At 38.3% G+C, this 23957-nt stretch overlaps 1 protein-coding gene across 3 annotated transcripts in view; it reads left to right on the forward strand.

Annotated features, from left to right (window-relative positions):
* Positions 1-23957, forward strand: part of LOC109320034 (carbonic anhydrase 13-like) — a 52824-nt gene that overhangs the window by 3379 nt on the left and 25488 nt on the right. The window contains exons 2-7 of one of the 3 annotated variants that reach the window (XM_019549957.1): positions 5229-5426; positions 10811-10929; positions 14366-14461; positions 15902-15964; positions 17094-17249; positions 20291-21609. In XM_019549957.1, the coding sequence (XP_019405502.1) occupies positions 5229-5426; positions 10811-10929; positions 14366-14461; positions 15902-15964; positions 17094-17249; positions 20291-20404 (746 nt within the window). In that variant the 3' untranslated portion in view covers positions 20405-21609. Of the gene's footprint in view, positions 1-5228; positions 5427-10810; positions 10930-14365; positions 14462-15901; positions 15965-17093; positions 17250-20290; positions 21610-23957 lie in introns of those variants that run through there. The other 2 variants (XR_002103705.1, XM_019549969.1) reach the window with 2 other exon arrangements.

Below are 23957 nucleotides of genomic sequence, written 5' to 3' on the forward strand. Positions count from 1 at the left end.
GGGGCAGCAATCCAAGCAGCAGGGGGAGCAAGTGGGGGGGGGCAATTGGCAGGGCATAAGGTATGGGAGGGCAAAGGGCAGGAGTCAAGTTGCTTGTCCCCCCTATTGCCTGCCCCCTACTACTGCTTTCCCACTTCATTGGTGGGCGGCAGGCAGGGGATGAATTTTAAACAATCAGCTAATAATTAGGTAATTAACGTTGTTTAAAAGAAACATACTTGGAATTGGAAGACCAAAAACCTGATTTACCCAAAACGAAGATGACTTTGAATTTAATTAGATTCTATATATGTAGAATTATAACCAATTCATAAACTTTCCATGTAAGGAATCTAATTATAGAGGAGTTGTCTGAGATTCAGAGTCATCTTGGCTTCAGGTAAATACGGTTTCTGTCTTCAATTCTAAGTAGGGTCCTTTGAAGCAATGTTATTTTTTGTTTTTTCTTTGTATGTGTTCTTATTTCATTATCTGAACATGTGATTATTCATGCATTGATACACAACAATGAAATACTGAAAATTGACTACCACTTGGAATAGGGTTTGTTTTGTTTTGTTTTTTGTTGTGTTCAGCCCCTGAAAGAGAGAAGTGTTCTCAGCTCCTGATATGATTGGGCCCTTAATTTCAAAGGTGGGGGGACTTCACTTTTAATATCTTGTTTTCTCTAATTTGCATTTCTAGTAGATGCTTACTTTCAAGGAGGAATTTGGAAAGTCCTTGTTTATGCAAACTGCATGACTGTAAAGAAAGTTGTAAAGCTGTTGCAGTCAATATATGATTAAAGTGCTCTTTGTGGTGACTGAAATAAAGGGAAACTGTCTGTTACAGATAAAGTAGTACGATTTTTCTGTTTGTTTGTTTGTTTGTTTGTTTATTGTATCTCTATCATATCACTGCCTTATGGATAAGTTTATTGTTTGAGAAATGCAAGCTTAATTTTGCATATCATTCAAAATGGCTCTAAAATTTTTGCAAAGCATTATGTTTGAAGAGGACTGATGTACTAGCAATTTCAGCTTCGATTTGAAGATGCTTGTGTAGGATAAACATGGAATATAAGTGTTATTTAAAAATAAAGGAGGATATGATTCAACAAAAGATGCACACAGCCAGCTGACATCTTCCTCTGCCTAACAGAAACTTCTGAAATGTCTTCTTCTCAATTTCCAGAAAATACAAGTCTGTTTCCACAAGTATAAAGCTAGTTCCTTTCCTAAACCCTTTTTCTCAGATGCATAGAGTACCTCTGATAGAACGGTTGCAAGCTATCCAGGGTTGCACCAACAGATTTTCTTGTCTGATACCAACAGCCAATGATTAACCAACCATATTGGCCGGTGCTGATCACGTAACTGATATTTAGTAATAGTGCAAGGCATTTTGAACTAGACACAAATAAACCTGGTTTGTTTGTTTGTTTGTTTTGCATTTATAATACATACAAGCACACACCTCCTGTCTGTTCTGGCTGTCAAGGAAGGTGGTAACCATGTTATTCTCATGCACCTTGCCCTCTCGCCTACAGCTCCTATCTGCAACCCTATTTCATGTGCAGCCTGTGCTGCCATCCCAAGTGGGTGGGGAGGACCCTTGCATGGACAGCAGTGCTAGGTGCATTTGAAGCCCCAGAGCACACCACGCTTCAGCCCAGGCATGCCCCATGCAGCTGAGCTCCTGTAGCCACTGGGGAGAAGCTGCTTTTGCAAAGGTGGAGCAGTGTCCCTCACACGGTGCATTATCGCTTCTGTGCACAGCGCAATTTCTCTGCAGCAGCCCTGGTGCTCAGACCCTTGCCGGGTGTATGGTGTTGCCATGGCATTGGCAGAAGCAGCATGAGCCAATAACAGTCTCTTTGTTGCTGAGTGCAGCACCCCAGCGCACCCTTCCCCTCCTGCCGCTCACCGGGACCTGTAGTCTGCCACAGGCTTGGGCTAGCAGTGGGGCACAGGCACCGGACTACGCTCACTACGGTGCTCCGGGCACATGGCTGTAACTATTGGCTACAATGACCAAAAAGCCGATAGCTAATAATGTAATTTCTCCTTTTATCGGTGCCAATCCAGTAACCAACCAATATCAGTGCACCCCTAGTTTTATAAGTAAAAAATGCTGCTTTTTAACTCCATCTGAAAACGAGCAGGTAGCCAGTGGCAGTCTTGATGCACTGATAGAATTTGTACCTTGCAAATTGTGAACACATTACTGCCATTTTTCAAGTTGTGCTCCAAAGGCTGTGGCCCTTTGTATAGTGGACTGAAGTCTAATCTTGACTGATCTCTGTAGCCCTAGTAAAAGAACGCAGCTTTCTGGACAGATGGATAAATCCTGGTCATTGCCTCTATATGATTGTTTATAGTCTTCAACAATCTCTACCGATGAATGGCATGGTATTTTCTGATGACCTGTACTAGAAAGAAAGAGCGCGGTATTCATATTTAAATATTGTTTGATTCTAAAAGATAATTTAAAATCTTGGATGTTCAATTATGCAATGCATTCTACTTTTATGAATCTAAACTGTCTCCAAACAAAATTGTAGGCCAGTCCTCTTTTATATCAAAAAAACCAAAGAAGCTAACTTAGGCTTTGTTACAATAATTAATAGATTTTTTTTCCCAATTTAAGATTTTGTAGTTGCCAGTTTTTGTAAAGAATAAATTATTGATCTGTTTTTGTTGTGCTTTAAGCACTTTACTGCCAAATATTTAGTGGTACTTAAAAATTATTTTTGTGTATCCAGTTTTGTTTTAAGATTTCTTTTGTACCATGCTGTAGTTTCAAAGGCCTTGCTTTGTTTTAGTCATTTCTTTTTTGCATCAGAGTTTCACTGGATGGAGCTTATTATCTATGTTCATAATTACACTAATAATATTGTCCTTGAGCACAGATTTATTGGTAAGACCTAGCAACATAAATGAGTAATTATGAATCCTTCATTTTCCTACAAAAGTTAGACATACTAAATATGTTAGACATTTATTAGTGTTGAAGAAGAAAGTATTGGGTAAGCTATCTCACAGCAACTTTAAATTGCAAGAGAGAAGATTTGTGTGGGCATATACTGCTTCATCTGCATCCTGTAACTGTAAGTTGTATATGTTATGATACTAGAATCCATCTAAACATTATACAGTTTAGTATACTGGGGGTGGTTCTGCTTTGATCAGGGGGTTGGACTAGATGACCTCCTAAGGTCCCTTCCAACCCTTATTTTCTATGGTTCTATGATATTACATATTTTAGTTTTAACATTAGATGTTTTGGGCTGAACATAAAAAGTTGAGAGAGAATTGCAACTTCTTGGCTATGATTTCATAAATGAACATTTCAAATTAGTATTCTGTCTTAAATCCTGCTGGGTGCTTATTTAATGGGTTTTGTGATTTCTATTTTAATAACTAAAAGGTATCCTCGGACAAGTGCCAGATTGAAAGATCCTGCCTACATTCTGCCTGTAGCCATGTTGATATCTGATATATAAATTATTCTTCTTATACAAAATTCTATTCACTTCCCCTCTGCTGTCCAGAACAGCTACACACTTACCATGAAAGTGCTTACAAGAGAGAGGTTTCTGAAAGAAATGCCTTCTTGAAGCTTCTCTTACACACTGACATTGCAAGCTGGCACTATTTTAAGGCCTCTGAGTTATTGAGCACCATTCACTTTTATTGTAATAACTGAGAGTAAAAGATACTTGACACCTCTCAGATTTAATCATAGAGCACTGAATGTCCTAAGAAGAAATGAAAATGTGTGGGTAGGGAAAAGGTATTGATAGTTTGAATGAAGGAAGGTAATGAGTTGATTACACTTTAATCCAAGTATAAAGACAGGGTTCACACAAGATACTGTGACCTAGATTCTCTAACTCTTGCTCCATGAATGCGCCTCTTGATTAGGATGGACCGATTTTGTACAGAAGGTACCTACTCGCCATGACTAAAGGGTGTCGGAAGCTAGCCTGATTTATCATCGTCTCTACTATAGTCTTGTTCACTTGATAGACTGCCTGGGCATGTCTACATGTGTGTTTACACATGTCTAATGAGCATGTGCATTTGCCTAATGCATATTAAAGCAATTTAGGCACGCGTCTACACATGTATGTGCTGAGGCACATTAACACAGTGTGTGGACCAACTTGGGACTGAAGTCAATTAACATATACACATGAACGATGTGTGCTCCCGGTGGCTGGGGGGGTATGGCAGCACAGCAGCAGTAAGCAGGGAGGCCCTGCAGACACCACTGGTGCTGTTGGTGGTGGAGGGGTTGCAAGTACCAGCCAGGGGTCAGCTACCACCTGCAGATGCTGCCAGCAGCGGTGGTTGCTGACTGCCCACAGACGCCGTCAGCAGCAGGTGGGGGTGGGGGGTGGTGAGCAGTGACTGCCCACAGTGTCAGCCGCACCTTTTCGTAGGGGTGCGCCACTGCGCTCGGGGTGTGCACATGCACCCCCTATGCGTCGCCAATGCAAATACACAGCGTTAATGCACCTTGGTGCATCTACACCTGTGTTAAGGTGCTTTAAGTATATGCGCCTAAATTTCATATCTGCTTTTGCAGGTATCAAATTTAGGCACAAATAGCCTAAAATCGCCCTTTTTAAGGCACATTAAGGGCACATGCCTGTAGACCCTCACCCTTAATGTGCCTTAAAAATGGCTAATATGCTGTTAATTGGCATGTGTAGATGAGGCCCCTGTGTGCTATGACTGCTGCCAATCATGCTTACTAAGGCTGCCTCCTTGTTCCTCATGGCAACCCAGTTACCAGAAAAGATCAATAAAGAGACTTGTGGAAAATGTGATCTAGATGTGGCCAAAATGGGGACTCTTATGGTCTGCAGATGGAGTATTTGATACACCAGAGGCAAGATACTGGATTGGAAAAGGGGGAAAAAGAAAGTTATTAGTGAGATGCTTTGCTCATATACCAGCTGGGTTAATTATAGGAGTCTGCTGCTCTCTTGTTGTCAGAAAAGAAGCAAAAAGTGACAAACCTAATGTTGTAACCTGCACCTATGTTTAATCAACTAGAGATTTGTGAGGAGAGCAGTCACAGAGCTGTATAGTTTATTCTGCTTTATTAATTTTTGTTTTTAAATCTAATATGGTTTATATGTTGTTTTCTTACTAGACAGTTCATTTGGTTTTGTCAAATGGGAAACAATTTCTTTAACATCAAGCTTTTTTCTCCCTTTTTTCCCCCTTGAATTTTAGGGCCCTCTCGTTGGAAGGAGGTTTTCCCTGTTGCTAATGGAGACCGTCAGTCCCCCATTGACATCAAAACCACAGAAGCCAAATATGACCCCTCTTTATGCCCTATTAGTCCTAACTATGATCCAACTTCTGCTAAAGTCATTCTCAACAATGGACATTCCACTAGCGTGGAATTTGATGATGCAGAAAACAAATCAGGTTTGTGCTGTTTATAATAGTGTATTTTCTTTCCTGAATAAAGTATACCCTGTCTCTTCTGGAGACTACGTGAGTATTCAAACAGTAACACTTCAGTTATCTGAAAGAGAGGTGTTTTCCTGTCTTTCAGTATGTTGCAATCTTGAGATTATTTCTGCATAAATTATAAATAGTTATTATAAGAATTTCTGGGCTGCTCACATTGGCTTAATTCTCTTCCTGTGTGGTATGGTCTGATCCGCAGGACACGGCTAAACAATACCTGTACTCCTGTTTCACCAGTGTTTTAATATAGATTTCAATTGCTGTTCTTTCATTTTGTAGATGGAACCTTTGTCTCTCATTTCAGGTCCATTTGAATTGAATTACTCAAATCTCTTACCTGCATTTAGTTGCAGGTTGATTGATTTATGTTCCACCTCTAGATTTGTTATATCAAAAGAGACATCAAAAGAAACCATATGCTTAGTGATTCCATTTATTTTTGACAGATGTATTTATCTCATTATTTTTATTTTTCTTTATGGACACCCCTTTTGCAAACAATTATGTGCACTCAGAAAACTGGTCTTTGTAATATTGCAACATTTATTTTGGGCTTTCCAAATACTTCAAAGGCAAGGTGGTATACAAAATGCTTTCTGTTAAACAGTAAAAGTGCAAGTCCTTCATGAATAAGAAAAACCTCTTCTGGTTAATCTGCTAATGTCACCTGGAGAAGGTTGCTGAAATAAATCTTTGTTTATCTTAATAAAAGCCAGTGAGAAAAGCAACTCAAAGAAATGGGAACTGTTCTGATATTCAGTTTGCTATTTGATACATGTGAAATTTACATATCTTTGCACATAAAGTTGTTTCATTGGGAGGAACAGTAAGATCAAGGATATTTTGTGTGTATTGTAAAATTTAGAATATCCTGTAAATTATAGACAAACTGAGTCTTGTACAGTCCTGCCTTCCTACTTAACAGAGGAATGAGAGTGCTTTAAGGCAACTGTTTAATTTTCCTTTGCTTACTTTACCTTCCAGATTGTTGAATGCTTTATTCTATGCTCCTGTAACACTTTTCTGTTCTATACTTTTGCTCTTCTTCTCAATATACTGATGGAAAGAAAGGGTTATAAATTCAGCAAATCTAACCAGCTGGGAATATTCCTGTTGCAGGGAGTCTCTACATGCTGCAAAACTGGCGCCAGCTCTTTTACATGTCCTCTGGATACCACTGTAAGAGGATGTCTGAAGTGCCACAGAGCATGAGTGAGCCCCACCTAGCATACCAGTCCTATAGCCAGTTGATATTATTTAGATCAGTCTGAGGCGATTTTTAAAGTAGGCCAGAAACTGGACTGGCTTAGGATGTAGAAGCTGCAAATGTGTCCCCTCCCTTTACATCTCCTTTTCCTGGCTAAACCCAGCATGTAGTGGGCCTTATGGAGGATCAAGGCCCATACTCCTAAATTCATGGACTTCAGTCCCTTTTGGCCTTGACATTCTTCCTGCATAACGGAGGATACAGGACTTCTCTGAATTAATTTCTGCTTCAAATGTAATAGCTGTGCTTGAACTAGAGTATATCTTTTAGATAAACATCCAGTCTTGATTTTTTTTTTTTAAAAATTTCCAGCGATGGAGAGTCCACCACAACTCTTGGTAAGTTGTTCTAATTGTTAATTACCCTCACTGTTTACAAAATCACCCTTTTTCAAGCCTGACATTATGTAACTTTGGCTTCTAATCATAAGATTTCATTATACCTTTGTCTGCATGAGAGAAGAGCCTGTTAATCGAAGTATCCCATGATCATGCTCGTGGTTCAAGTCATTCCATAATCTCTTTTTTGGTTAACCTGAGAAGACTGAGATTCTTTAGTCTCTCATTCTAAAGCATGTTTTCCTGATCTTTATTTATTCTCTGAGGCTCTTCTCTGAACCTTCTCCAATTTATCACCATTCTTCTTGAAGTGTGTACATGAGAACTAGATGCAGTACTCCAGTAGCACACGCTCCAGTGCCAAACACAGAGGTAACATAAATTACCTACATCTCCTAAACCCCTGTTTGTATCCCCACATTCTATACATTTAAGGATTCCATTACCCTTTTACTCACAGCGTAGCACTGGCAATTCATGATCAGCTGATTGTGTCATAACCCAAAAGCCTTTCAGAATCATTGCTTCCCAGGATAGAGTGCCCTGTCTTGCAAGTGTGGCCTTCATTCTTCAGTTATAGATATAGCACCTTATATTGGGTCATATTTAAAGTATTATTGTTTACTAATGCCCGGTTTACTAAGTGATCCAAATTGCCCTGCATCAGTAACTGTCTTCATTATTTATCATTCTTTCCCTCCCCCACCCTCCTGCCCCCAGGTTTTGTATCACCTGCAAACTGTCAGTAATGATTTTATTTTTTTTTCCAGGTCATTGATTTAAAATATTAAATGGCATACAGCCAAGAATTGGTCTCTGGGACAGCCCCATGAAACCCACGTGCTGGATGAGGATTTACAATTCTATTTTGAGATTTATCAGACCATTTATTCTGCTTGTACATGAAAAGGAGTCAAATTATTATTACTTAGATTTACCATAATTTTTTTTACATACTACCCCGCCTCCAAACAAAATAAGATGCACATCTTGTTTCTGGAAGGCAGAATGTATTTAAAAAAAAAAAAAATTTTTCCCAGAATCATGGCTGACTGTGACATGGAGTAAGTCCTCCTGGAAACAGTGTCCAGAAAGTATAGCATCCTGGGAAACACTCTGGGTGAGGCAGCAGAAACTTGCTGGTGTGGCAGGACTGCAAAAGGCTAAGCCCTAGACCCTTGCAAGGGCAATAGCAAGACTATTATAATTACTTTACTGTAGATAGTTCTCCATGTAAGTTCCTATAAATAATAGTGTTTTTCCACACCAGAAGCCTTGCTAAAAACTACAGACTACATGCAGCAGCTCACGTGCCTTAAACCAGCTTAATTGTTCCTTCATGGACAAGCTTCAGTGCTGAACAAATAGCTATAGCTGTGAGAAAGTTAACACAGGACTTCACCCCTGCTGTATGCAAGGCCAGAGGCAAGTGGCAGCTATCTTAGCAGCCATTAGAGCACAGTGCCTGCATGCTTCTATTACAGCAATGAAAAATTACCTTTCTTGCTTAAGACATGCACTCCAATTTCGGAGGGCTGATTTTTTGAGGCAGGGGGGAAGATGGAATGGTATGCAAGTAAATATGGTAATCACTAAATTTCTGTTAAAATCATATAAAATTGGGCTGGAAGAGAGATCTCAGGAGGTCATCTAGTCCAAACCTTCTTTCTCAGGAGGTCATCTAGTCCCCTTGTCTAAACTTTCCTAGACAAGTTTTGTCTAACCGGCACTCAGAAACTTCCAATGATGGGGATTCTGCAACATCTCTAGGTAATCTGTTCCTGACCTTAACCACCCTCATCATTTTTTAAAAAAAACCCACAAACCTGCTTCCTAACCTCTAAACTAAATCTCCCTTGTTGCAATTTAAGACCATTTCTACTTGTCCTGTTCCTGCAGACATGGAGACAGACATTTCTGTGATCAGTTCCTCATTCTGCCAAGATGAGGTCTTACACAGAATTGTCCTCTATTGGATGCAACACTTTCTGAGTTAGGAAATTGTGATCTGTAAATATTTATATATTCAAAGTGTGTTTTAGCATTGGCAGCAGGATACCTCTATATGGAAGTCTGCCAAGACGATGTCATGTCTTGTTTTTCCCCTAAACATTATGGACAAATGCCTGAGGAGCTGGTCATCCATGTTCTGTAGTGTCATTTGATAGCCTGAATCAGGTACTAGCTACTACTCCATCTTGTGCTTTATCTACAAGAATAAGCACTTAAGATCGTTTGCTTCCAGGTTCTCAGTGACTTAGAGATAAACAGCAATACTTTTTTCTAAATACCACTACCCTTCCCCCCCCCCTTTTTTTTTTTGCTTATTTGATTTTTGGTATTAATAAGTTATGTCCAATATTTTTAACAGTCAGGTCTTCCTTTCAGAGTAGTTATGCTAGTTTTCCCACTAGCTTTCAGTTGGACCAAGTAAATCAAAGTGCTTATTAAACCACCCATTATAATTCCTGTGGTTTATTACCCAGATCCTTCATAGGCAATAAAATAATTTCTTCACTTTGCATCCCTGGGTAAAATTTTGTCTCATGATCTTGGTTTTTGTGCCAAACAAATGCTTATTTGTTCCCACTTTCTATCCTCCATCTCTGTTTAGTCTAATGCCTACCTTTCTCTTCTAGTCAGTCTGTTCCTTACAAGTTTGGTTCTTTTCCTACATACCTCTATCATATTACATATCTCTAAATGGAGTATAGTGAGAGACAGAAAGATCCACATTCCCAAACTTGGGAAGGCTGGGTGGAGGTAGGGCACTAAAGGTAGGCTTGAAATCAAGACAAGTTGTAAAGTACTCACTCAGGCTGGTAGAGAGAAGCACCAGGTGTGAACTCAGATCTGGATATGACAGTCTGAGCTTGGGATTGGGTCCCTTTCTAGTTTTAAAACAAAACCAAAATGAAACACCCTTACATAATTTCATAATGCACCGCTTATTGACCATTTGAATATCACTATTTTTATACTTGGACAGAACAGCATCTTTATTAGTTTAATTTGATTTATACTTATTTTCACTTTATGAAAACCAAAGTGCAGTTGCATTTGGGGTTCCAACTAATTCAGAAGAATGTTGACATGAATTTTAAGCAAATAGATCATAGAAAAGTAGGGCTGGAAGAGACCTCAAGAGGTCACCTAGTCCACCTGCTCAAGGTAGGATCATCCCCATCTAAGCCATCGTGTGGAACTGTTTGTTTAACCTAGTCTTAAAACTCCATGAGCAACCCTCATTCACAACTAGCAGAACATCAGGATCACCTTAACTTGCCACTTGAGTTAATTTGGTTTTGCCAGACTGCCTAAGGAGGGGAGAATCCAAGCCCTCTCTTTGTTCCAGCACTAAAATAATGATAGTTTTCATAACCTCTTTTTACCTCGAGAGGAGGGATGTAGAATTTTCCATATACTATAGAGTGGAGCTATTTAAATTCAAATAAATTTAATCTTGTGCTATCAACTCATTTTTTAGTGGGCAATAATCTATTAAGTAACATAAATAACCTGAGTTTGGAAGGAACATTCTGTTGATGAACAGAATGATATTCTGTTAATAAATTTAAAAGAAAGAGAATGAATCTATTTGACATGTCTTTTGGGGGGAAAAGGGAAACAGCAGTTTGGAGCATGAAGTGTCAGGTATGCATGGAAGTGTAGGTAAGGGCTTTATAATAAAGTACTTTCCCTGGATTAAAAATGTCCTCTTATCTGGTTTATAGTGCTGAGAGGGGGACCACTTGCAGGAACCTACAGGCTGCGACAGATTCACTTTCATTGGGGCTCCAGTGATGATGCTGGTTCTGAGCATGCAGTGGATGGAATGAAGTATGCAGCGGAGGTAAAGTATTCCAGTGAATTTTACAGTTTTTTGGTAGTTAAAGCTGTGCCTATTTTTTATTATAAGCCTGATATTTTTTTTATTTTTATTTTTTGTACTCCCCACCTTTTCTGCCCCCAACCTTTATCAGAACAAAAACAGTATTCTGGAAATGCTTTTATATGTGATTCTTTTCCAAAATATATTTTTCTTTTTTCTTTTTTTTTCCAACTTTGGAGAGGGTAAGACAGGAAGTACATGAGAGATGGTAACTTGAAAATTCAGAGATATTTAATAGCTTGAGAATGGTTTTGTTTTGTTTTTATCTTTTTTCTAAGAACATTTTCTCTCAAAATCAGTCCACCCTAGAAACTACAAATTTTATTTAACTGACCTTACCAGGGGCCTGTGCATTTTACTATTTGTTGAAGAGCAAGGTGGCTATTTTTGTGGAACATTTATTTCTTTGTTTTCTGTGTGCTGCACCATTATACCTTTAAAGGACTATACTGCCTAACAAGACAGGTAGCTTTTTACTGTGTTCCATTCAGTGCAGAATGTCACAGAAGAGAAATGCAGTGTGCTCTCTCAGGGAGGCTTTACTTTTGCTCTTTCTTATTTGTTGCTTTTGAGTAAACTACAATAAAACCATCCAGATTAAAAGTATCTATTTTTTCTGTGTGTGGGAAATATGGTGAAGAGAATGGGATCTAAAACAACAAATAGCTCAGAGACAGTGAAGAGGCCTTTCCGGGTAAACATGGATTTTTAAAGAAAAATAGGGTTTCGGTATAATGCTAAAGAGAAACAAATTACAATGCAGAGGCATGATCAGTGTTGTATGGATAGACAGTGCCCAGAAAAAACGGTTTTTTTCTAACACTAGTGGGGAAAAGTTACATTTGCAGTTTTTAAAGGCTTATGTTTTCCACAGGAACCAGGTGAGATGGAGTGTAAAGAATTAATAGTGGTGCTTAAAAACCATTATGCACCAAAACCAAATTTCTAGCTGAAACAAAAATGTATGTTCCATCTAAGAAACCAAATGGAAGGAGAAAATATCTCTGAATTTCTAGCCAGTCTAACCAAAAAACAAACAAACACTTCCCACTACCTGTCCTTTTGGTAACCTTCTTCACGAAGCACTTTAGACATCGTTTTGGTTTTGGGATAAGGAACCCAGAATTGGGGAAAAACCCAGGATTAAGAGCAAGGCTGCTAAGCACTATTCATACAGAAGAAAACACCCAGAAGGAGCTGTAAATGCAGTTTCAGTGCTCAATTCGATGAAGAATGTTGCCTGTGAAACAAGAAATAACCTCTGCCAAACTGGCACATGCAAGAAGAAAGAGCTAGTTCACAAGCAAAGAAGACTACATGGTTCACGCCACACCAGATGACATCAGGAAAAGGAGGGATCATGGTCCCATTACTTTGAGACATCGCATGGTGAGACCAAGGTTTCTTCAACAAGCTGCGGTGCGCAAGAGGTGGTAAGACCGGATCTATTCCTTAAAAGAGAAGTCACAAGCCATTGAGAATGGGGCTCTACCCTAAAATGTTTCACAGATATTTTTTTTTTTTTCTCTTGGCAAAATTAAAGGGGGGGGGGAGTGTGGTTAATTTAGCTGTGGGGTTTTTACTTCTTGTGTTTTTGTTGTTTTTATTAATCCACAATAAAAGTAATTCATACTGAAAGTATCTGTTTCCTCTTTGTGTATGAAAAAATGTAATGTCTTCAAATTAAATTATTTTAAAAATTATATGTAAACCTAAAACTATGAATGGTCCAGTGTGAAAATTGTAAGTTCCAGTGCATGCTCTCGGAATGATCTAGGGGACTGACCATTGAGGTATGAACTCCTATATTTCATTTCTGGTCTAAAGAGTGATTATCATTGACTTTTTTGTATAGCAGCTTTCTCCAAAGATCCCTGTGATGATGATCCAGCAATATACTTAAGTCTTTGCTTAGCTAAAGTTAAGTGCATGAGTCCCAATAACTTCAATGGCACTCTGTACTTGCTTAATGGTAAGCACATGCTTATTTGCTTTGCTGGTTTGGGGTCTGTGTATTTACTAAACATTAATTATGTCTCATAATGCCAAGTATTATCAGAGTCATTTTACAGATAAGGACACCTGAAGCTTGTAGAGATTGGGCAAGTGCCAAATCGAGTGTGAACCAGGGTTTTGGACAAGACCTCCTGACTCCTAGTTCATTCATATAATCACTTGCTTCCCATGCCAATTTATTCGGATACATCACTAAGGTCTATATTTTCTAAGTGGCCTCCACTTTGGGAATCTTCAGTTTCTCTGGGTGCATCTGGGGCCTAACTCACAGAGGTGCTGAACATGCTTAACACTGAGTTAAATCACTTGGAGTGGTATATTTTCTGTACCATAGAAAATCAAAAATCTAAGCATCAGAAGGACCCCCATTATACTCTTTTTTTAATTACTCAAGCCTCTATTTCCTTATCTGGAAAATATTGTTGATCAGGCTGACTGAGACTTATTAATGTTTGAAAATATTTTGAAACTACAATATCTATCTAGGTACTTACATATGTGCTCTTTACAACAAGGTAGGCAGAGAATAGCACTGGCTTGTACAAGGGAGAATTGATGTTGTGCTCTGTGAACTTGCTCCTTCCACAGAGATCTAAGGATTCCCACCTGGAGAATGTAGGCCTGACTTAGGATGGCTGCTTGTTGGGAGGGGCTAGTGTGATACTGGGGAAGAGATCAGTCGTTTTTACCTGACCAAATCATGCAATCTTAGAACTGCCAGAATGGATCTCTCAAGAGTGGATCAGCATACATGGAGCGTCCACTCAGTGACACAAACGGCCAAGGTGTCATTGAACTGCTTATTAAAATTTGAATACAAAACATCCCAAGCAAAAAATGTATTGGCAATGCAAGTTCTATACATCTTTGAATATCATAGGTGCCTAGGTAAATTTAGGCATCAATTTTATGAAAATTTGGGCCTTATATCTCCCAATATTTTGAATAGAGAGTAAATACAGTATCATGGCAGGTTTTTTTCTTAAGCTGTATTCATAGATACTGTTGTTTCTCTCTGTTTTTAAATGCTCTCTGTTTGAAATACAGTATCTCAGATACTGTAGTGTCATAACTATGGATTACTCTTTTAAATTTTATTTTAAAATGAACCACCATGAAGATGAAAGATACTGGAGAAAAACTGCTAATTTATGTCAATTCTGTATCAGTTTTAATTCCAGCTACTCTCAGTGCTTGTTATTATTTGTATGAATTATTATATATTTACAGATTTCAATAAATATTTGCAGTTAGAAAATCCAAATGCGTCTGAGTATGAACAGGTGAAGTAGAATATCCAACACCCATGCAATATATATTAATTTGTAACTTAGCTCCAGTTAAGCAGAAATAACTGTATTTGTGCTTTTTTGCCTTTCAGTTGCATGTGGTTCATTGGAATGCAGACAGATATTCCAGCTTTGTTGAGGCTGCTCGTCAGCCAGATGGATTGGCTGTCATGGCTGTATTTTTAAAGGTAGGAAAAGAATGTTTTGTCTCTGTTTAAAAAAAAAAACAAAAAAAAAAAAACTAGTGCTATAAGCATATAACAACATTGTTGTTGTAACACATACTGCATTATCATAAATTATCCTAAAATATTAGCATTCTCTTCAAAAGGCAAAAAGGTGCCAAATTTGGGAGGTTTGTTGCCATATCATCTGAAAGATGATTCATAGCTGTATTCATAGACTTAAAGTCCAGAAATTGTTTCAGATCATCTAGTCTGAACTCCTGTAGAACCCAGGCTGTAGAATTTCATCCAATTGCTCTTGTACTAAACCCAATAACTTGTTGGTTAAAGTTTGTTTTGCAGAAAGACACTAAGTCTTGATTGTGAAGGCTTCAAGAGACAGAAAAACCAAACCCTTTGTAATTTGTTTCAGTGTCTAAGGAAAACAGACCTTTGAGACCTTCCTTTAAAGCAATTGAAGAAGCTTAAGTCTATATTTGATCACCTGCTCGTTCTCAGGTGAAATTCACCTTCTCCTAAAGCCTCATTGACTTCATATAAGGAGAAGTAAATACAAAAGCCAGTCCTTGATTAGGAGACAGAATACTGGGCAATTTTGTGATCACTGTTTCAATGCACATTAGTACAGTGATGGTCATTTTAGGATGCTAGTGCACTACTCCAAAGTGCTGTCTGTGACCTTCAAATGTACACAAACATTTGTGGCTGTACACCCCAGCCACCCATCAAACTCCTTTTTCACAAAGTAAACAACAGAACTAAGTTCTGCTTCAAACCAGCAGCCTGCCATGCTGCCCTCTCTGTACTTGTATAACTACATGATTCTGCTACAATTCAAGACTCTTTTATAATCTCCTTGCTGAGTGGAGAATTTAATGTCTGAGACCACTGTCGTCTGAGGTCAATGACATTGATTAGCTATCCATGCTGGCCCTGCCTCGGTTCTGCAAGCTATTACAAAGTATAACTTTAATGAAATATTATTTTATACATGTTGCTGTCTTCCCAGTTTACATCATTCTGATTGAATGAATGTCTTATTGTGTGTGTGTGCCAAGAAATTCAGTTCAGCAGGAGCTAGACCCAGGAGAATCAAGTTTCCGAATTTTCAGGTGTACTTTAAGGAACGAAATTCTATAGTGTGAACTACAGGTAATTTATTTGAATGTGAATCAGCTGAGGTTGTTACAGTTCCTCTAAAAATACTGTTAGAAAAAAATTTTTTTTTATTCTACTGCAACAAAGGGAACTAAAAATATAGCTAAAATAATATCTGTGAATGTAGATTTAACTAGTTATGGGCTTGATTCCTACATCCTCTGAAGTTTATCAGTTTTAACTTCAATGAGTGAAGGATCAGGTCCCATGTGAATACAGTTGAAACAAACTTTAAGGCATATTCTTTCCTTAAGAAAATAATTGTTTCCCTTTTTCTGTTTACAGATTGGCGAGTGTAACCCTCAACTAAAGAAAATTACAGACCGCTTGGATGCCATCAGGGCCAAGGTGAAGTTATTTACCTAAAGGAACATTGAAGTTTTCCAGGATTTCTACTATTGTCCTTTTCCTTATTCACATTCTTATTCTTTAAGTATTCATAGCTGGGAAATAGGGACTAGCTCTAATCTGGGACAGTTCAGGAGCCATCGTGTTGGGTAATGGTAAAAGCAGGACAGCATATTAGTAATTAAATTACTCTGTTGTAGTCAGAATGTTCCTACTCACAGCATTTGATGAAATAGGCTATCACCTACAAAAACTTGCACATTTTTGAACCAGTGAGTCTGTAAAGAGCCACCTTGTCCTGGCTTCTGCCTAACTTCAGACTGTCATAGCTAACTACCTCTCTCTGTCATACAGCATGAGGTGAATGGAAGAAAATGTTAATTAGCCACAGTGAATGGTAACCCCTGATATCTTATTTATTATCAAGATCACTGATACAGGGTAACTGCATGATTTTGTCTGGGAAATTTATTTTAAGCAGTAAAGAAGGAAAGTCTGGTTTGACTTCCTTGTTTTCTAGGAATGTACAGGGGGCCCTGTATAAATTAATCTGTCCTTTTGTGTGAAGAGTCAGCCTCTAGCATCAAACCTCCTGAGGAGTTTGTCAGTACAGAGATCCCTGTGACAAGAGAAGGGAAAGCCGGGGAGGAAGAATGTCGTTAGGGTCAGAGATGCGTATTGCCACCCCCTGGTGATTTTTAAAATATAATGGGAATATATTCCCAGGCTTTACTGTCTTTCTCTTACAGCTTCCATCCCTGGATCCTTGATAGTCAAGGGGAGGCTATGGTAATGGCAAGCTTCAATGGAATCATGGCACTTCCTGCAGTGCTTAATGGCAAAGATGCCACAAAGGCACAGATCTTTCACATGCATGGCTCTGGGCTACCATGGAAGCCGCCAGAACCCTGCAAACCCTGTTCCACAGTGGAACGGTCTCTGCCAGGGGGCTTCTAGTATGTCTCACCTAGGCTGTGGCTGGTTGTGCCTATTGTTTTCAAGGAAGCAACATTTTATAGCACCCATTGTTTTTACATCAGTGACAGTAGAGCAATTTACTAATTTGTATAACAAATGGTTTCCTGATGAAGTGGTCATGGATTAAAATATATACATTCTTTTTTTCCAGGGTAAACAAGCCTTGTTCACAAACTTTGACCCTTCCTGTCTGCTTCCCCGCTCTCTGGACTACTGGACATATTGTGGCTCTCTTACTGTTCCACCCCTTCTTGAAAGTGTCGTCTGGATAGTTCTCAGAGAGCCAATCAGTGTTTGCTCTGAACAGGTAGGCTCTGATCCCTCTAACCCTTCAAAATCACAGTTTTAAAATGATACTCACAAGAATCTTTTGTTTACAGTTTTAAATATTTAATTTTTTGGATCTAGTTTTGTTCTTTATAATTTGATAGACATTTTTATCCTTGGGTTTCTGAAACATTTGAAATTATCATAACATTTTTGTTTATCAGTTATCATTATTAGAAAAATATTTGAAATTTAAAACTGATTTGTGGAAAAAATTACAAAAAGAAACTGATAGATAATTTAATTTTGGGATTTTTTGGTAATTGGAACCATTTGTACTCTAGTCCAGTTTTTAATGACTGAATATTCCATTAAATTATTTCTTTCTTTTATTCATGCCTTACTTTCTATATAATCCTAGTTCAGCTTCATCAAATAGTTCCTATTTTTAGGTACAAAAAGTGTAAAGCTTGATGAACCTGAATGCTGTAGTTACACTCTATCACTCAAACAAAATGAATTTATGCTAGGATTAAGCGCATCAAATCTTTAATATTTCTCAAGCTAGAGCTGTAAAACTGAACTCTGGCTGTAGGCCTGTGCAACAGTGACATCCAGTGGCTACTGAGGCAAATCCTTTTATGCATAAGGTGTTTTCCCAATGCAGATGTATAATCAATCTCCAAATTCTCAGAAACTGGTAACTGGTATTCCTGTTGTGGATTTCATTGTTACACTGACCACATTAAAAACTTGAAGTTTATCACACGCCAGTATTCATTTCTGCCATATAAAAAGTCAGTAAAATAATTTACTCTTGGGCCATATATCGCTATTCTTTCCTTTCACCTTGGTATCCTTCACCAATGAACTGAGTCAGACTGTAGTCCAACAGGAATATAAAAGAGAAACGCAATATGTTATACTACTTAATGTGATTAAATATGGCAGACTGCAACCACAGTGATTAGTAGCTGCCAAGTTATTTGTGTCCATGGTATCTTGTTTGACTGAAATAAGTTTGCTGGAGGATTTTAGGGGTGAAATCCTGAGCCCCAATGAAGTTGATAGCAAAATTCACCTTGATTTCAGTGGATCAGGATTTCATGCTTTCAGCATTGTCTCTAGAGACTTTGTTTTCAGAAGAATAGAAAAGTGTAAGCTGTGTAGAGGGTAACACTTTTATGCACAGAAGTTACAAGTTGCATTCACAAATACATTTGTGAATCCTACTTGAATGAACCAATTCAGATACAGAAACCGGCCTGAATTTTTTTTTCCCAAAATAAAGACTGTGGTTCAATGGATGGGACCACTAGTCAGAGTCAAGGGCGTTTGAACTTTTGTTCCAAAGTAGCCTTAAATGAGTCAGATAGCCACGCAGTACTTGAATTTCTCAATCTGTATAATATGCTTAATGTATTTTCAGCTTTGTAATTTAAGAGGAGAGGTGCTATGTAACCATTCAGCATTATTAGTGATTGGATAATAAACATAATTATTAAAAATTTCTAATTATTAGAATTACAACAGTTCTTCATCGTCATTCTTCACATTCAGGTCAAAATTTCCAAAGGCATAGTTTGTTCAGAAGAAAACTATTGCCTATGATTTGCTTCAAAGTGCCACCAATTTAGGATTTATTCCCCAATAGGCCCTACTTCTCAATTTTTGTTTTTTTGATGGGGGTTTGGTTTCATTATGTTTCATAGAAACGTCAAACATTATTTCTTTTACTACTTGGGAACAATTTCAAAATTAAAGAAACCCATGTCAATGTGAGGCATCAGAGGAAAAAATAGGGAACAAATTACTTTAAATGACTTAAAAATCCTACCCTCCTCTGAAGTTTAATTTGTTTCTATTTGTTTGCACGTGCAGTTTTGTGGTGGTTATCTTTAAGTAATCAAGTAATGTTCTTGGATATAGTAGGGACATGCTAGATTTAGGAACCATATCTCATTAATTGTGGTCATATAGCCATTTTAATGAATATGAAGTGTCAACTCTTAGCTTTGGCTATTATCCATGAGGTATCAAACCAAGGAAACTGTAGTAAGTCAGCTGTGTAGTGTTTAGTTACACACATAGTTTAAACTATGTAACAAAGACAGAATCTGGCCATTTGTAATTTTCGACCCTTTATTGGTTTTTTCTCAAATAATTATCTTCTTAGCCCCTTTAGTTTTTGAAGTATTTGTTTTCAGGGTATTTTTTTTTCTCTGACATTTTATGCATGATCAGAATCATGATTTTTTTTTTTTGGTCCAACTGGTAGTAACTACAAAGGGATAAAATTCAGAAGCAAAACACTATATAAAACTAGCAACTATCAGAAGTGGCTCAGAATAGCAACATTCAGATTACAGACTGAATTTAGTTTTGGTTACCCTCACAGTTCAGGGTGACTGAGATGGGTTTGACATGTTGAAATAGATCTAAGTTGTGAAGTTTGGATTGGGAGTTAAGCATTTTCTAATTCTGTGCATGCCTAAGAAGAAATCCTGGGTTTGATGTTATGATGCAGGTTCATTCCTAACAATTATTTGCATTGTGTTTGTATGCCAGTTAAATGACACAACATGGAAACCAGATAAGTCTTTTTAAATACAGCATTCATAATTCCTAACAGAGTAAAAATGTTTGTAGAACAAGAAAGCCTATAATCAGATTTTGCCTGCCTGTTTATGTGGGTTACCAGGCAATCCTTATGGTAAGAAGCAATTGGTATGAATTGAGTTGGCCTTCAAGCTGCAAAATCAAGCTTAAAAATCACTTTTAGAGAATATTTTTGGCTTCAGATTAGGAGGAAGCAAGTGTGAATATATGCAATCAGTGAATTCTATACCCACTTTCTTCTTGAGCAATACTTACTTGCAAGGTATAAATGAGAAATTGTAGCTAACAAGAACAAAGTCAGAAATGGCAGATTGGTGTTCTACACTTGTCCTGGGAAATGTGATCCCCGTACTTCCTGGAGGAATAAAGGTGACAAGTATGTTAATGTTTATTGCTAAGCTTTTTATTTAGCATAAGCATGACATTTCTTTGCTGAACTTTTATACCTCTTTTCATCTGCAGCTAGCCAAATTCCGCAGCCTTCTGTGTACTGGTGAGGGTGAGGCAGCCTGCTACTTACTGAGAAACTACCGGCCACCACAGCCTTTAAAGGGACGGGAAGTCAGAAGGAATTAAAGGAGTAAAGCAAGAATCTGCCACTGCTGAGACCATTTAGGAAGTTGAATTGTTTTTAATAATAATATGCTCTATGCTTTTTATGAGTTGTTAGAATAAATAGGTACCATTATTTATAATACTATATAGGTACTATTATAGTTACAATGCAATCATTTTTGACAAAGCAAACATATCCTGACTTGTAGCAGTTATGCCAATTTTACCTGGTTTGAGTGGGTTCAGCCCTTTTGGTATGTGTGTGCTGTGGCATTGGAGCAGAGCTTACAAAGCAACTTCCTTGCAGTCTGTGCAGGTGAATACAGTCATGAGCACTGAATGTGATTCTGCCAGGTTCTGAGTAACCCCTTCAAGACACTGAATGTGGTTAAGCCTATGACAACAATGGGAGTTGAGGTGTTTATTCCTTTGCAAAATTTAAGTTTGGATTTTAAAACGTTTTGGAGGGGCGATGGAGTAGGGTTCCACACATTGCATCTTTTTATTGCATCTAGATTAGCCTCTTCTTTTTGTTCCCAAGAAAAGAATAAATTATCAAAGCTGGTAGGATTTCATTCCTGACCATAAGCAAGTGAGTGATTGTATAACCTGGAGTACTGTGATAGATTTGCTAAAATGTGATAACTGCCATTTAAAACCAAAAGGTAGTCCCACAGTGCCCATATATTAGAAGGTAAATATTTACCTGTGAATCACCTTGATCTTTCATTATTTCAATGCAGTTTTCTCTAAAGTAATTTTTTCTTTGGTTTTTAATAGGATAGTTTAATAGGATAGTTTAAGGATATAAGTACCATCAGAATTACTCTTCTGTTCCTACAAGGAAGAGGAATTGAGATTGTAGCAGCTGCCTCCTACCAGTTGTGTTTCCCCCAGTTCCATATTGAAGCTTATCTGCTAGCTGTCTGCAGGTTTGGCATTCTATATGGGTTTTAAAGAGAGCTAGAGATTGATTAAAGGAAGTAGAGGAGAAAACCAGCTTCTACAGTACCAGGAACTACAATAATTTCCTTGCTGATCCTATGAATTTTTTACTTCAAATTTAGTCATGATTTAATGCCACCCAAAGAAGTTAGTAATGCCAACTGCATTTCTCCAGGGCTGCTACAGATAAGTCCTGGAGGAAACAGCTAAAATCCAAACAACTCTTGGAAGAGTGGGAGGTAATGCCAGAAAAGCCATTTAAAAGAGAAGTCTTCTAAAAATCATGAGACTGACTGACTGCTTCTTTGTGTACAGCATCTAGCATCTTGGGTTTTGTAGGCTTCTCCTTTTGCCCTGGCCCTTGGTTTGAGGGAAACATCACGAGCAAGAGTTGCAGAGTTTAGATGGCTAAATGTAGACTTTCCTGAAACTCCAGTATTCCTTTCTATAGGTAGACAGATAGTTTAGCTTAGATTAGATAGGAAGATAAATACTATAGTTTCTTTGTTGTCTCTTCCCATTAAAAATGGAATCTCTTTACAAGCTGGAGTTGAAATTGCTCCTGTTGCTTAGCATTGCAGAACAATACGCAGAGAGGGAATGTAAGGAAACTGGCCTCAGAAAATACATGGAAGGCAGTATAACAGAAGCTACTGGCCTGCAGGCACATGGTTGTCAGTCCAAGCATCATAGGATAGACAGGAGGACATAGGTCAGATTAAAAGACCTCCGAATGGTCCTGTCCAGATAAGATCTTTTCTTGATAGGGGGGTGGGTGGGTGTGTGTGTGTGTGTGTGTGTGTGCATGCGTGTGTGTCTGTAGGGTATAATTGCTGGTGTGTATGCATTTTTTCACTTTTCTTTTTTTGACCTGTTGTTGCATCTAATATGTTTCCCTATCACCTGAGTAGCTGCAGAACATCAAGAAAGAAACACTTACAAATTGTGTAAAAGATGCTAAAGAAGTGATTTTCCTGAGGAAAGAAAATAAGGAAGCTACAGCTGCATTTGTCCATGTTGGAGTCGAAAAGAAAGTTTTCTTAGATGTTTTTAATGTATTGAAAATAAGTAGTTAAGTTGATCCAGTGGTTTGATACTTCTAAGGATTTCACCAAATAAAAACCGATGTTGTGAACGTGTCTTCTATTTTCCACTTAACAGTTTGCAGTTTGGGATGGAGATGTTCACAGCCACCCTTGTGACTGATTTTTGGTATTTGCTCTTTCAACTCTAGTTTAAAATCAACAGGAGAACAGCCTGGATAAACACCAGTCTCTCAATAAGTTGCAGCTCAAAAAGGAATCTTATAAAAAGTGGAAACTCGGTCATAGTACTAGAGAAAAACATTGCATGGGTATGTAGGGAAAAAAATTGGAAGGCCAAGGTAAAATTTCAGATGCAGCTGGCAAGGGATGTAAAAGGCAATAAAAAGGGATTCTATAAATATGTCAAAAGTAAAAGGAAGACCAGAGAAGCCATAGGTCACTTACAAAATGTTGAAGGCAATCTAGTTACAGATGAGGCAGAGAAGGCTCAAGTAGTGAATGTTTTTTGCCTTAGTCTTCTCAAATAGGGGAAGTTACCAGATAAGGCAGCTGGCAGCAAAGATAGGGAAGAAAAGAAACAACCTAGAGTAGTAGAAGAGCAGGTTAGAGATTAATTTGAGAAGCTGGATGCTTTCAAGTCAGCAGGGCCAGATGGCATGCACCACAGGGTACTGAAGAAATTGGCTGAGGTAATTTTCAGAGCCTTTAGCTCTCCTCTGAGAGCTTGTGGAGGTTGGGTGAGATCCCAGATGTCTGGAAAAGGGGCAAATATAGTGCCCATCTTTAAGGAAAGGAGTTACAGATTAGTCAGCCTGACCTCAATACCTTCCAAGATCATAGCATTAATCCTCAAGGAATCTATTATGAAGGACCTAGAGGAGAGCAAGGTGATCAGGAACAGCCAGCATGGAGTCACCAAGAGCAAGGCATAGGTGACCAACCTGATTTCCTTCTATAATAAGATGACAGGCTCTGTGGATGTGGGGATGAGTAGTGCATGTGATATACCTTGACTTTAGCATGGCTTTGGACATCGTCTCCCATGATATTCTCCTAAACAAGTCCAGAAAATGCAGACTAGGTGAAAGTACCATAAGATGCATACAAAATTGGTTACATTATCCTGCTCAACAAGTCGTCATCAATGGCTCAATGTCTAGATGGGAGGAGGTATCAAGTGAGTTACTCAGGGTCTGTCTTGGGTTTGGTATTGTTTCATGTTGTCACTAATGATTTGGGTGGTGGGATCAAGTGCTCGCTTGGCAAATTTGCTGATAATGTCATTGTTGGGTAGAGCTAGAATCCAGAATGACATGGATAGACTGGAGTAATGGTCTGCAATCAATCAAATGAGATTCAACAAGGACAATGGCCAAATCCTGCTCTTGGGACAGAATAATTTCATGCACAAATAAAGACTGGGAAATGACTAGCTAGGCTGTAGTACTGCAGGGAAAGACCTGGGGATTATGATGGACCATAAGCTGAATATAAACCAACCATGTGCTTTTATTGCAAAAAAAACCCCAACAGCATGGGAAGTGATTCTTCTGCTCTATTTAGCACTGGTGAGGCCTTGCCTG

The sequence above is a fragment of the Crocodylus porosus genome, unplaced genomic scaffold (genome assembly GCF_001723895.1).
Source record: "Crocodylus porosus isolate Cpor-Errol unplaced genomic scaffold, CroPor_comp1, whole genome shotgun sequence".
Lineage (NCBI taxonomy): Eukaryota > Metazoa > Chordata > Crocodylia > Crocodylidae > Crocodylus > Crocodylus porosus.